Source organism: Lissotriton helveticus, chromosome 5_1, assembly GCF_964261635.1.
Source record: "Lissotriton helveticus chromosome 5_1, aLisHel1.1, whole genome shotgun sequence".
Lineage (NCBI taxonomy): Eukaryota > Metazoa > Chordata > Amphibia > Caudata > Salamandridae > Lissotriton > Lissotriton helveticus.
In genome coordinates this window covers 115,816,785-115,829,842 of record NC_136065.1, presented here as the reverse complement: position 1 = coordinate 115,829,842, position 13,058 = coordinate 115,816,785, and the positions used below count along the sequence as shown (strand labels likewise).

At 43.6% G+C, this 13,058-nt stretch overlaps 1 protein-coding gene across 5 annotated transcripts in view; it reads right to left on the bottom strand.

Moving 5' to 3' along the window:
* Nucleotides 1-247: 247 nt before the first annotated feature.
* The window catches only part of DENND1A (DENN domain containing 1A), a 1,341,914-nt gene continuing 1,329,103 nt past the window's right edge, over nt 248-13,058 (bottom strand). For all 5 annotated transcript variants that reach the window (XM_078641835.1, XM_078641836.1, XM_078641838.1 and 2 more), the window contains 2 exons: nt 12,411-12,669; nt 248-3,437 (listed from right to left, as the gene is read on the bottom strand). In XM_078641835.1, the coding sequence (XP_078497961.1) occupies nt 2,121-3,437; nt 12,411-12,669 (1,576 nt within the window). In that variant the 3' untranslated portion in view covers nt 248-2,120. The remainder of the gene's footprint in view (nt 3,438-12,410; nt 12,670-13,058) is intronic.

The window sequence follows — 13,058 nt, the reverse complement described above, 5'->3', positions numbered from 1 at the left end:
TTCATGATGCCTTACCAGATCCATCTTGTCGCTGCGGTTGGGGCAGATCGGAGCCTTCCCACCATCCACACTCGCCTCCCTCGCATCAGGACCACCACCCGGCCAAGAACTGCTCAATCTGTGCCACGTGTAAGGGCAGAGGAAAATCTGTGCAGCACATAGACCAGAAAGCACATCAAGCGCGTTTTCAAGCTTTCCAACAAGCCTTGCTAAAAACCAACAAAAAAAATGTGGAATAAAGCAGAGATTCTAGGTACACCTGTCTAGTGTTTTGTGGTTTTATTTCAAAAGGAACACCAAAGTTTTCTCAGTTTTAGGCGAACCGTATTGTAAACATTCCAAATGCATTGACTGCGTCATATTAAGATCAAATTCCTTGTACCAGTTGTGCATTTCATCTCAAATCATTGGAAAATATTCATGGCTTTTCCCAACTTTTTTTGCTTTGCAAGCCAGGTGTTGTTCCAGAAGGCCAGTGTCAGAGGGGGGTGCTTTGGCATACAGGGCTGCACATCACTGAGTCCGTAAATGAAAACGTCATTATATATATGCCTATATAAGTACATATTGATCACAACAGAAAGATGCAAACAGAATAAAAAATATAAAATAATAGAAAAATACATTTCTTGAACAGAAGCCTTGGTATTTTTGTATGACTGAATAAATCATGCATTCAAAGGTATCTTCAGTGCATTGCAACAGAACCTTCAGAACAAGGAGGTAATACGACCACATACGAAGGTAATTTCATGCATCACGCCAAGAGCGGTATCAGCGCGTCTTCGCTGTTGACAAAGTATCGCAACTTTACATTCTAACATAGAAGAATGTCAGGAGACCTAAATGCCACTTTCCAGTGATCACCCACACATAAGAAATATTCGGAAGCTGAAGGCATAAAAAGATAGACTTGATACTTCTTTAGGATTAGAAAGAAATATCAAAGAATAGAGGATGTGTCCTCCAGAGGACAACTAACAGAAAGGCTTAGAAGAACTTCAGTGCTTGCACTGTTCAAAGCATCACTGGCACACTCCACGTTCACTCACGCACTCTTTTTCTATTGCACAAATGTGCACTGTCGGTGCACTGTACAATGCAATTATATGCTGCGACATTTGAAAAAACCACAATCCAACAGTTTGACATAAATATGAAATAAAGCTTGACCTAATACTGCAAACATTTTCTTAGTATTAAGAAAAGTTCTGTTTTTGTGTCCTAGAAAACATGGAAGTGACCATGAAAATGGGATAGGAATACTTGTGGGTAAATGAAAATTCCCCAGCCCTGTGTTGTGTGGGGAACACACAGTTTTCACAAGATATTGCCTGTTACATTTCCTTACAGTATTATATCTCAGTGCCCAGGCTACATTGAAAGTGGACTTCACAGCAGCTAATTCCAGGTACTTTTCTAAAAACGTCACTAAACGGTAGGCGCTGTCCCTAAAAGGGAAACAGTGAGAACTAATTGTGCATCAAAGCTTCTGTGACGAACAGTGCTGTTACATACGTGAAAAGAGTAAAGCATGCAGAGTTGTGTAATCAAATAGTGCACAATACTGATCTATATAAGATCTTTCTTTTTTAAATGAACTAAAGTAAAGTTCAGTCGGATGAACAACTTTAGGACAACTGGTGGCATGGATTTTGTTTCCTTAACAGGTGACTGTAATTCTTAGATATTTGTGTATAGCTCTACTTCTCGTGTCTATAAACATAAACAAGTACAACTATTGCTGTGCACCGTTGTGTTCACTGTGCCCAAAATGTTAATGCGAATAAAACCTCAAGAGATCCAAGGCAAAGCGCCATTTTTTCATGGCATACTTAAAAAAAATGTTGATAAAAAGTCATTCTGTGCTAAAACAACTTGAGCAGTGCCACTTGCAGTATGTGTGTGTTTTCTTTTTAGGAAACATTTCAGAATAATATGATGATAAACCATGAACTATTAGTGGGGAAGCATTTCAACAGCAAGTGCTAAATCGAACCAGTTGAATCTTAATACCGTAACCGCAGAATCTACAGTAGATTCTCTTAGACAATATCCACACGCGTCTTCAGCTGGCTAGAGTAGATTGGCGATCTCCAATGGACATTTGGATACAAGTTCTACTCAAAAGTCTCCCACTGCCCCCTAAGATGGTCCACTGGATCCTGTTTTGGTGCTATTTCTTGCTTGGTCTCATTTAACAATTCTTCGAAAGGGTCCTTTCGTTCCTTATGCTTTAAAGGGAATAACATGGGCTCTATTGTTTTCGAAGGCCGGGGTGGTACTGCAGGGGGGTCACCGGATTTCACAGCTTTATGTTGCCTGGTGTCTGTCATCTTTGAGCCAGACTTGGAGGGTGGTAATGTTCTGACACTACCAGTGCCACCAAGACTGGGGGGCTGGATGCAACTGGCCTGAGAGGGACTGTGGGGGGAATGCATGAGCGGTCTCACCTGCAGACCGATTGGGACCTGGCTAAAGAGACCTGGCATGGAAAGGGCTGAGATGCTCTGTTGAGGTATTTGAGGCTGGTAAAAGCCAGGATTGGTGGTCAACACGTGTGCACTAAATGTGGGACAAACTTGAGGACTAAAAGGGCCTCCTGCGGGGTGGGCTACAGGGATGGACAAAACTGTTGGCACAGCTTGTACAAAAGGATTGAGAGATGGTTGCACAAATTGAGCTCCTGAAGAAGGGTATGCCAGCTGTGGGCCAAAGCTTACAGAAGGTGTAGCAGAAAAGTCATTCATTACTGGATGAAACGTAGAAGAGGCAGGGCCGAGGGAAGGAGAGGCTTGCAAGTTACTGGTGGGTGGCGGCTGGCTACTGCTTGGCCAATCGCTTGTTTTCAGTGGATCCAAAAACCGTAGAAATTCATCTCGTCCGGTGTTCCCTGAAAACACCCTGACGGGTTGAAGGAGATCAGAAGTTCCACCAGTGTCAGAAATAATCTGGGACGGACGAGGAGAAAAGTTCAAAGCTTGGCTAAAATTTGGCTCAAGAGACAGGGATCTTGCATCAAATGACTCTTGCATTAAGTCAGTAGCAAAGTCACTCCCCCCTACACTCTGGGTCTTCAAAGGGTCTTCTGTACTTGCCATCTGAGGCTTAACCACCCTAAGCACAGGAGGTGGGAGGACGATACCCAGCTCAGGAGTCTTCCTCCCCTGAGGCCGGGGGATGGTGATGTTACCCTGAGAGCCAAATCCTGTATCCTCTTTTTCTGCGGAGTTTGATAATGCTTCGGTACCCAGGGGTCTCTGTGGAGTGGATGTGATGCTGTCATGGAACGCGAGTGGTCTCTCAGGGGAACTCTTCAAACACTTTGTAGGAATGGCCATGTCGTCTTGACCCGTAGTCCACAGTTTGTTGTAAGGATGGGCGTGCTTGATTGGGGGTACAATCCTGTGACTTTGAGGTAAGGTGAGGTCCATGCGCTGTAAAAATATACAAAGAGAATGGTTACTATTAACAATGAAAGTAATTGTCAGTGATGAACAATTAGTATAGTGACTAATTCATAACCAGTATTTTTCTCAACCCAGATCCATGACCTTGGCTAAAAACAGTAGAAACAGTTTATTCAATAAGTATGTGCTTGTCGCATTTACATATTTTAGTTAAACACAAAATGTAATTTTTTTGCACTGTTCATTGAATATATCGCAGAACAATAAGAAAGCGCTAACATTTGTCATTTAACAATAGATTCCTCGCTGTAATGCGATTTGGTTGCGTTATTTCTAGTTACTCTCATGTATGTTTTACCATCATTTACCACACCCATGACGTGCCTCACATCCTGTGTGGGTGATTGTGTCAGAAGAGACCTTTAATCCCGAGATGATAATACCACTCTAATTTCACAGTCTAAGTGTCCTACTACGGAGAGCAGTGCTTACTTTTGTGTTTCCCAAGACTAGACACCCAGAAGATACTAGGTTTCCACCGTCACACCTGTGGTGTCGGTTTTGACCCATGACAAGACAGCACCTGAAGAAGTCCCAGGGTCGAAGCGGGCGGTGTGTTCAGGGAGTACTTTGGTCATCCCGTCTCCCAGGGAGACAACATTGGGAACGTTCTATTAGCTGTTGTAGAGCGACTGTGTAGCAGCAGCCCTCACATGAACCCAGGTGCCTCGGTTCCTCACTGCTACACACTGCGTTGTGCACCTGCATAAACGCAATGCTCTTTAAACGGGGGGACCCAGTTGTGTGTAGCACCCACAGCCCTCACCAGAACCCAGGTGCCTCGGTTCCTCCTTCTTCACATTGTGTTGTGCATCTGCACCAGCTCAACCACCATGCCCCAAATCCTCAATACTACACATTGTGTTGTGTGATTGCATGTACGTGATGCTCTTTAAACAGGGGACCCAGTTGTGTGTAGCACCCACAGCCCTCACTTGAATCCAGGAATCTAGGTTCTTCTCTGCTACACATTGTATTGTATTGTATTGTATTTATTATTTATAACGCGCAACTGTCACCCTACGGGTATCCTGGCGCCTTGTGTTGAGTGCATGCATGTACACGATGCTCTTTAAATGGGGGGCAAGGGGGACCCAGTTGTGTGTAGCACCCTCACCTAAATCCAAATCATCCAGGTGCCCCGGTTACTCACTGCCACATACTGCGTTGCGCACGTACATACATGTACGCGATGCTCTTTAAACGGGGGGACCCAGTCAGGTCTATCACCCACAGCCCTCACCTGAATCCAGATCAACCACCATGCCCCAATTCCTCAATACTACACATTGTGCTGTGCGTGCATGTGGCACTTTTCGAATGGGTGGATCTAGTTTTATTCAGAAATTAGTAGCACAATCGTAGTTTTGCTTCATTCGACAGAGCATCTTTGAGTGTAGAAGTGAACTCGCCTATGCTGTGTTTACTGGGCATTATTCCATATGTCGACGTTCAATACATATCTATTTTAAATGCACTTAAAACACTTGCATCTTCGGATTTCGTGACACTGGGCAAACAGAAGAGTCTCAGCAGCTGTTATTCATCACCCTGGTCCCACCAGGACGGGCACACTCCATGTTTGCGTAATTGCTCTTATGAGGCATCACATGCATGTGTAAACTTGGGAGGTGTGTTCTTCTACCTGGACTTTGGACTGGATACCACATTGCAGCAGGCATAAGTATTTTGTACGCGTAAGGTGGTTACCATGCAAGAGTGGCTCAATGCGGGGAATATGAACTGTCTTACTAGTGAAATAGCAAGTCTGAAGCTGCTGAATGCTGTGCCAGTCCTGTTCAAGTCTTCCAAGACTCAAGCTCCAAGCAACCATAGCAAACATGACTCAAAGAGAGTCAAGCAGGCTTTCCCTACTCAGAAATGACCCAAGATCACACAGATGCTTCTGGGTAGCAAGGCAGACATCTGCTGGCCAACATCCTTCTTCCATGCCCTTAAGTCTTTCTGGTTATTGAGAGAAAGGGTCCTTCTACCTTCTACTCTATGAAAGTGCGGAAACAGATGTATGCGCGAGTCTAAGTGTCATGTTTTTGGTTAAGCTGCACTTTTTGCCTGGTAAATGTGGTATCCTGATTATGCTTTAAACATGCGTGACAAAGGCACACATTTTCCATTTCATCTAGAAATGCTTTTTTTGTATTTCAACACCTGTTTCAACACCAAGTGCACATGACCTGCAGAGCACATTGTCTTGGGGCAGCAGTTATACACCAGGGTACATGTCCATCAGGGCACAGGTGCCACAGGGAGGTACGACCACCACTGGGCAATTCCATCCCCCCACCAAGTCACGGGAGGGTGGCAGTCTAATACGCTCTTTCCTGCCCATACGATGATTGTGCTAAACCTTGTGGACCACCAAATCACGATGGAGGGGCACCTCTCGTATGAAGCCAGCCACATGCTCACCCTCTGTAGAGATGCCCTCACCGCAGAGGAGACCCCGATGGTCCAATGTGCACACGCCCAGAGCGGTCTACCAGAAAGAACCAACTGAGGAATCAACCCCAGGGAATGTAGTGAACCTCAGACACTACATTACTTCACAAAGGCACCCCCTTTTCCATCGACTTTGTCACAAAATTGACAATCTTAACGGGGAGCTAAAAAAAAAAAAATCAGAACAAACCCAAGTGTAGCCTTACTAGCTATACAGGACTTATTGACGCAATCAGGTCATGTATTATCACCCACCCACAAAAGACCTTTCCCCACACAACCAGGCTCTCTAGTTCAACCATGGGCATCCATAACAACATAAAACACCACTCATCAACACAAAAAAACACACAGTCATCTACCCATGTTAGACAATGGAGCCCAGCTTCTATCATATGACAAAAACTCACAGCCCCACCACATTGCTGTCTTAAGATATGCTGATTGTTGCTGGCAATAACACGCAAAGGCCATGCCTTTTAGCATAGAATGTACACCGTGAGAACCTGACTTCGATCCCACGGATCCCCGACCATGAGAACAACCCCCCCCCAGCCACTGAGATAGCTGAACGTATTCTATATCACAAACTCACCATTACACTTCTAATCGAAATCTGGTTAAATCACTCTCCCACCATACTTATCAACATCTTTCACCCCCCTAACCACACAATCAAAAGCCTACTCGTCCTAAGTGGCAGGGGGTGGCACTGCAGACACTCACTAAAACGACCTGCACATTAATCTCTTCCCAGAGGATACTCCGTCCTTGTGTGAATACAAGGGAGTCTAAATCTTCACAACAGGTATATCATTAGCTATATTACACTTCTTAAACCACCCTTGAAGGAATAACCAGTTTTTTCTCAAACAATTAAAGCAATGACAGTACACTCCCTGTTTCACCCGACAACCATCTTTCTAGGAGACTTCAGCCTCTACTTGAACAACGAGAATGACATACATGCGTCGACTCTTAAAACAAACATTTAAAATCTTTTCACCACCCTCTGACCGACAAATGCCCATCTTCACCTTTTAAAAGACAAACTGAGATGTCGATAACACATAGGTAAACCTCTAACATTTTTAACGAGACCTATTTCATTGAACAGAAGCGGCCTCCATTGTTCCGGGCCTCTTTAAAAGTGAAAGTGCGCATGGCGCGAAGGAAAGCATGTCATGCCTGCAGCAAGAGAAAGGCAGTAAATAAAATTGTGTTTCTAGACTAAAGAAGACATACCGTGTAACAACAGAAGTAAAACGGCTGGTCCTCATGGGAGGTTACAAATGAAGACAAGGCGGTACCAAGGAGGGACTAACAAGCCTATTTACGAATCAGAAGCCAGCATTTACGAAGGACAATGCCACAAGACAATGACAAATATGGGCGGAGAGTGGGCGGGGCTTCCTGTGCATACTCTAATAGAGCATGCCTCGCAGAGCGAGCAGCGCATGCGCACAGCCGCTAGGCTCGACCTAAAAATTGCAGAGGCCCATTACACACTAAGAGAGCTACACCGGATCTTATCATATTGAAGGAGGGCTCTCTGACCATCAACTTTATCAACCCAATGGACTGGTTAGTTTATCACACAACCATTTTCTGCATTGCAGCATGCATACTGAAATGGCCAAGGATCAAACCCAGACACTGGTTAAGAGATGCTTGAAACATGAAACATTTACAATCTATTTCCTCTATGTCAGGGGAACCTCAAATCTCCAAGTGAATTTTATGCATTGTACAAGAACTAACCGAGCACTACAGCCAATCAATGACAGACATAACAGAGGCAGAATCCCACTCTGTCTTAAACGACTCAAAAACAAATCATCACTCTCATGGTACAACCACAAACTAAACCAAGAAAGGAGATTTGGACAAGTAGGGAGACTAAGGACGCAAGAACCCTCATCAAGGCACCTAAAACAGCTACAGGACCTAAGTAAATCCTACCTAAAGTGCATATGAAGGGCTAATGCATCGTTCTTCAGATCACAAATAGTTAACACCAGAAACTAGCCTGGTAAACTCTTCAAATTTAACAAACAATAAACAAACATTCTCAACCTTTTTTGTGCTGAGAAAATAATTTGCATTGAAAACTCGATTAATATTGATAAAGAAACACAGACAGATGTTAATACCCGCACACACCTCTCAAGTGGATTTCACCAAAAGAGAGAAGGCTCAGACTTTTAACCAACCCACTACAACCACAACTGAGACCACCTGTGAAACCTTCAGTAAAATGGAGATCCTGAAGAAGAGAGTCAATGAAACCAACTTTTAATTACCAAATCCATAACATTTCTCCAACCTGTGGACGAAGATCGCAAACTAATCACTAACCCAAGGCACAATCCCAGTCTGCTTGAAGATTGGGAAAGGAAAAACTCTTTTGGAAAAAAACAGGCGCTAATCTGATAGATCTAATCAATTTCCGGACAGTTTTGAACCTTCCCTTCATTCCTAAATTGTTGAAAAAATGTGTACACAAACAACTCTGTGACTACATTGAACAGTTCAATTTGCTCAAGAAGTTCCAATCTGGTTTTTTGACCAGGACTCAGCACAGAAACAGCGACCCTACACATCATGGATGATACGCTACAAATCCTGGACTGTAATGATTGCTCGACCTCTCCTCAGTGTTTGAAGTGGTCAACCACCGTAGGGCTTTAAAGTTACTAGAATGCAGACTGGAACTATCAGGAAACTGCTCAAATGGTTCACATCTTTTCTACAAAACAGCTCACAATGCATAAATGTGGGAGGCATACTAACAAACTCTTCTTCAGTGAAACTTAGAGTCCCTCAAGGATCAACCATCACCCACACACTTTTCAACCTATATATGGAACCACTGGCAGAGATCCTCAAACAAGGGACCCTCGCACACAATATGTATGCAGATCACACTCAGCTTTACGTAAAGATATTTTCCCTAGAGAACATCATCCAATTCAATGTAACCTTTATGAAAACCCAAACCTGGCTATCAAGAAACCACCTCAAATTGAACTCCTGAAAATTGAATTCCTACTCATCTGCCCCCCCTAATACAAGAATGGATCAACCACCTGGATGCCCTCAATTGCAAACTCGTCATCATTGAATCAATGAAATCCCTTTGAAAACCATAGATAAGAACCTCAACAAGCAAGCACACCTCAGCTCATTCATATCGGGCACGTTTCTAAAAGTCAACTTCCTCAAGAAGATGGTGGCATTCATCCCGGCATCAGACTGTAAGATCGCTGTTCAACCCCTAGTCATTTCCAGACTACGGTCCGGCAAACTTAACGGGAGAACCAAAACCATGAACCCCTCAAGGTGACCCTCAATGCCACGGCCAGACTGATCACGGGAACAAGATGTTTCAACCATGTCACACCCTCTCTCAAGACTCTTAACTGGCTCCCTTTCGAAGCCGGGATCCATCCTAGGATAGCTTGCTAGATGCACAATGCCCTGCACTTCGAGGCACCTGTGTACCTAGAACAAAAGCTCTTGATCTCAGGAGGCAGCCACTCCATTCGGAGGGCCAGTTTCATCTTGCGGGCACTTCTTAATTTCAGAAGAAGAAAAAAATGGAATCAGCACCTTCTCCAGATCGACCCCAAAATTATGGACCTTTCTCCTATCTGAGATTTGGCCAAACTCACCGACCAGACTTTTTAACAAAGAGGTTAAAAGGAATTCACTAAACAGATTACTATCTTCAGTGATCTGGTCCAGGACTAAATCCTTGACTGGCTGACAAAAATTGCTGACCAGCGTTGAATCCGGAACCATATGACATGTGGGTTACCCTCTTGATGAGCTGCAGTTAATGATAGTTTTGCTGTCATACTGTCTATCATAGATAACAAAACTTTTACTTTGTGATTTTGGTATTTTTTTGATCAAGCACTTTATGCTTTTTGTTGCTCTCTCCAATGGATTCTTAATAAGATATAATGAGATTTCTCTATAGAGCTCCGATACCCTTGGGTCATGTTGGAGCTTTATAAAATTCATAATAATTAAAACAAATAACGTCACATCTCATACATGCCACAGGACTTGTGTTATGTGACACTAGGAAAGGACCACGTCTCCTGCATGCTACAGATCTGATGACATGTGGCACATCTCCTGCATGCCACAGGTCGGTTATTTTGTGTGCATGTCTCCTGCAGGGCACAGGATTGGTGGCATGTGGCATTTCTACAGGGGCACATCTCCCTCAGGGTCCATGCATAACATGTGTACTCTAAGTGGCTCATCTGTGCTCAAGTGAGAAACATTCCACTCGGTGCCATAGGTCTACGGTATATGTTTGGGGGAAATTTAACTAGGGGTACATTTCAATCTGGGCAGGTTTCTTTCAGATGCACATCACTCACAGGGACCCCTCTGTCTTGGATCACATCGCTCTAAGATGCATGTTTCAATTGCAACATCTCCTCCATGGGCACAGCTCTCCTCTGGGGTGGCTTCATTGTAAGTGGATGTCTCCAAGTGACACATCGCTTTTTGGGGAATATTTCACAGAGTGGTTCTTTTTGCCAGCGACCATTACCCTCTCACTCTCACCCTTCCCCTTCATTTGGAAACTATGATATTTTCGCAGGTTTCATGCTGCTAAATTTCTTATATTTATTTGGTCTCATCTGAACTTGACTACTGCTCTACCCTTATTCTTTTCCTCTCAGTATATTTTCTTTCCTCTCTATTGTGCATTCCCCATAGATCTTTTGTTCCAGTCCCACAAATACTCTTATCTCTCCTCCTCTTATTTTCGCTGGCTGCCATTTCACTCTTTGCTCCTGTGTCATCTTCTCCAGTTGTCTTCAAGTGTATTTATAGCCTTCATCAGGTGCAATTCTTCTTACTTGCCAAAGTCAGGCCCCAAATTGTACCCACTCCAGTTTTCAAAACCTATCCTTGCTTGTTCTACACACTGGAATGTGCTCACACTTTCCATCTATTCTCTCTCTACTTTACGTTAATTTCCTTATATCCTTGAAAAATATGTTTCACCTTCCACGAGCAATTCTTGAATTTTCGTGATATTGTTTTATTCTATTTTATATTATCTGTATGCACCATTTTAATTAATTTTGTACACCCCTTTGGAAATTGTGCTTCATAAATTCAAAACATGAAATGAAATGAAATGCTTCTGGGCGTGGATGACTGTGAATCACTTGTGGTTTTGGCACTGGCTTGTCAGGCATCAACATCTGGCCCTACTCGGAGAGTCTGCTTCAAACTGGAGACAAATAGCCTGTGCTATTGATTTAAAGGGAACACCAAACTGATTTACTACTGGCATTTTTGCCTCATTTGTTTTTATGACATTTTTCAGTATTCCATGACAATTACAGAATGCAATGACTAATGCCGTGTGTAACTTACTTTTCTCTTATTATATTTTTTAAGTTCATTTTGGTGTTCATGTTGCTACACACAATACCTTGCTCGGTTTGTAATATGACTGTCCTAAGGTCAACCAAAGAATATTTAGAGAAACCTCTTCACCTCTGTGAACAGGGCTACCGGGCATTCTCTGATAGTTGTGTCCAACAGGGTGGCCGAGGTTAGGGAAGGCAGAAATCGAGACCGAGAGGTAGTGAAAGAGAAAAACAGAAAAAGTGTAGGGAGGGGGGTGAGGTGGAGACAGAGATGGAGGGAGGTATAGAAGGAGGTAATGGATATGTAGTTGTAGCTAGAGAGGGACAGGTGAGCTAAAGTGACAAATTGTGAAATGAAGTAGGATGAAGTTATACAGAAAAGAAAAGTTTGAGAGAAGTAAAGAGAGGTGATGAAGAGGAGTGGATGCAAAGACAGGTGCAGACACAGAGTGTTAAAGGTAAGAAGTGTCAGAAGACTAGGGAAAGAGCAGAAAGGTAGAGAAGGAGGAAGAGAGAGAAGAGGGAGAGGCCAGTAGAGAGAGAGCAGGAGACGTATGGTTACTCTACAAAGTTTGGGGCTGGGATCCTTTCCTTCATCATCCAACAGCGTCTCATCTGTACAGCGCCTTGCTCGGGTCTTCGACCATGGCGCCCGCCATGGGACAATGCAGGAGATAGACGTTCAACCATCCAGGCTTCAGTGAAGCAGCCCCGTCTCAACATGAGGCCTTGAAACCCAGACTGCAGTAGGTATTCTCTCGAATCCCAAGAGGCCGAAGAGGTCCCTCCTCGCCTCCCTAGTGAGGTTGTAATACATTTCATGTTATTAGACCACAAACGCTAACTATTGGGAATGAAATCAACCATCTGAAACTCAACCCTGTGAGCTGAAAAATTCACAGCCATCTCTGTAGCATGTAAGTAGCCTTTCGAGAGCAATCTTACTGATCATTATGTTTTAGAATCACACCAAAGACACAACAAAAATGGCTGGGTAAGTCCTAAATCCCCGTCAGCTTGGTTTCGGAGTCCCGCACCCCAGGCTGAGCAAGTTCTAACAGCTGATCTGTACCTGGTAATCGAAGGTACATCGCTGGTCAACATCTCTCGGGGTCCGGAGATCTTCTAAACTTTTGGCCTGGCCAATGGTCGGCGGATGCTGAGAGGGTGGCACCTCCAGGTGACTGAAAATATCTTCAAGCAGATTGACCTCTGTGATCGCTTCCGGTGCAGGGATGTCCGACAGAACATAGTCCTCTGGGAATTTTTCAGGGCTAATTATTTCATCGCCCTCAGCGTGTGACTCCTTTAGAGTTCGGTAAGGTTGAGGCCTAAAAAAGAAATAATAAATATAGTTTTACTTTGCGTAACAATATAGAATACACACAAGGATTCATACACATGGTGGTGAAGAAAGACTGTTGGCAAATGTTGTTCGCGAGTGGTATGAAGACTTGATCCCACCCAAATACGTGAATTTCGAGGTCTACTATGACATTTATTTCCTTTTGAAAGGATTCCTATCACAGGCACTTTATATTTTCTGCCCTACTTTAAAAGTATCGCCATAAAAACTAGTTTATGAACATAAGGAAAGAGCGAGATGTGTGTAGGGCAGAGTAAGAGTTGTAGCAAGGTAAATGAATCCAACAACTAATCTTCTAGGTTCCGTTTTTCACATTCTACAAGATTTTCAGTACAATTCGAATTTTATTTCTTG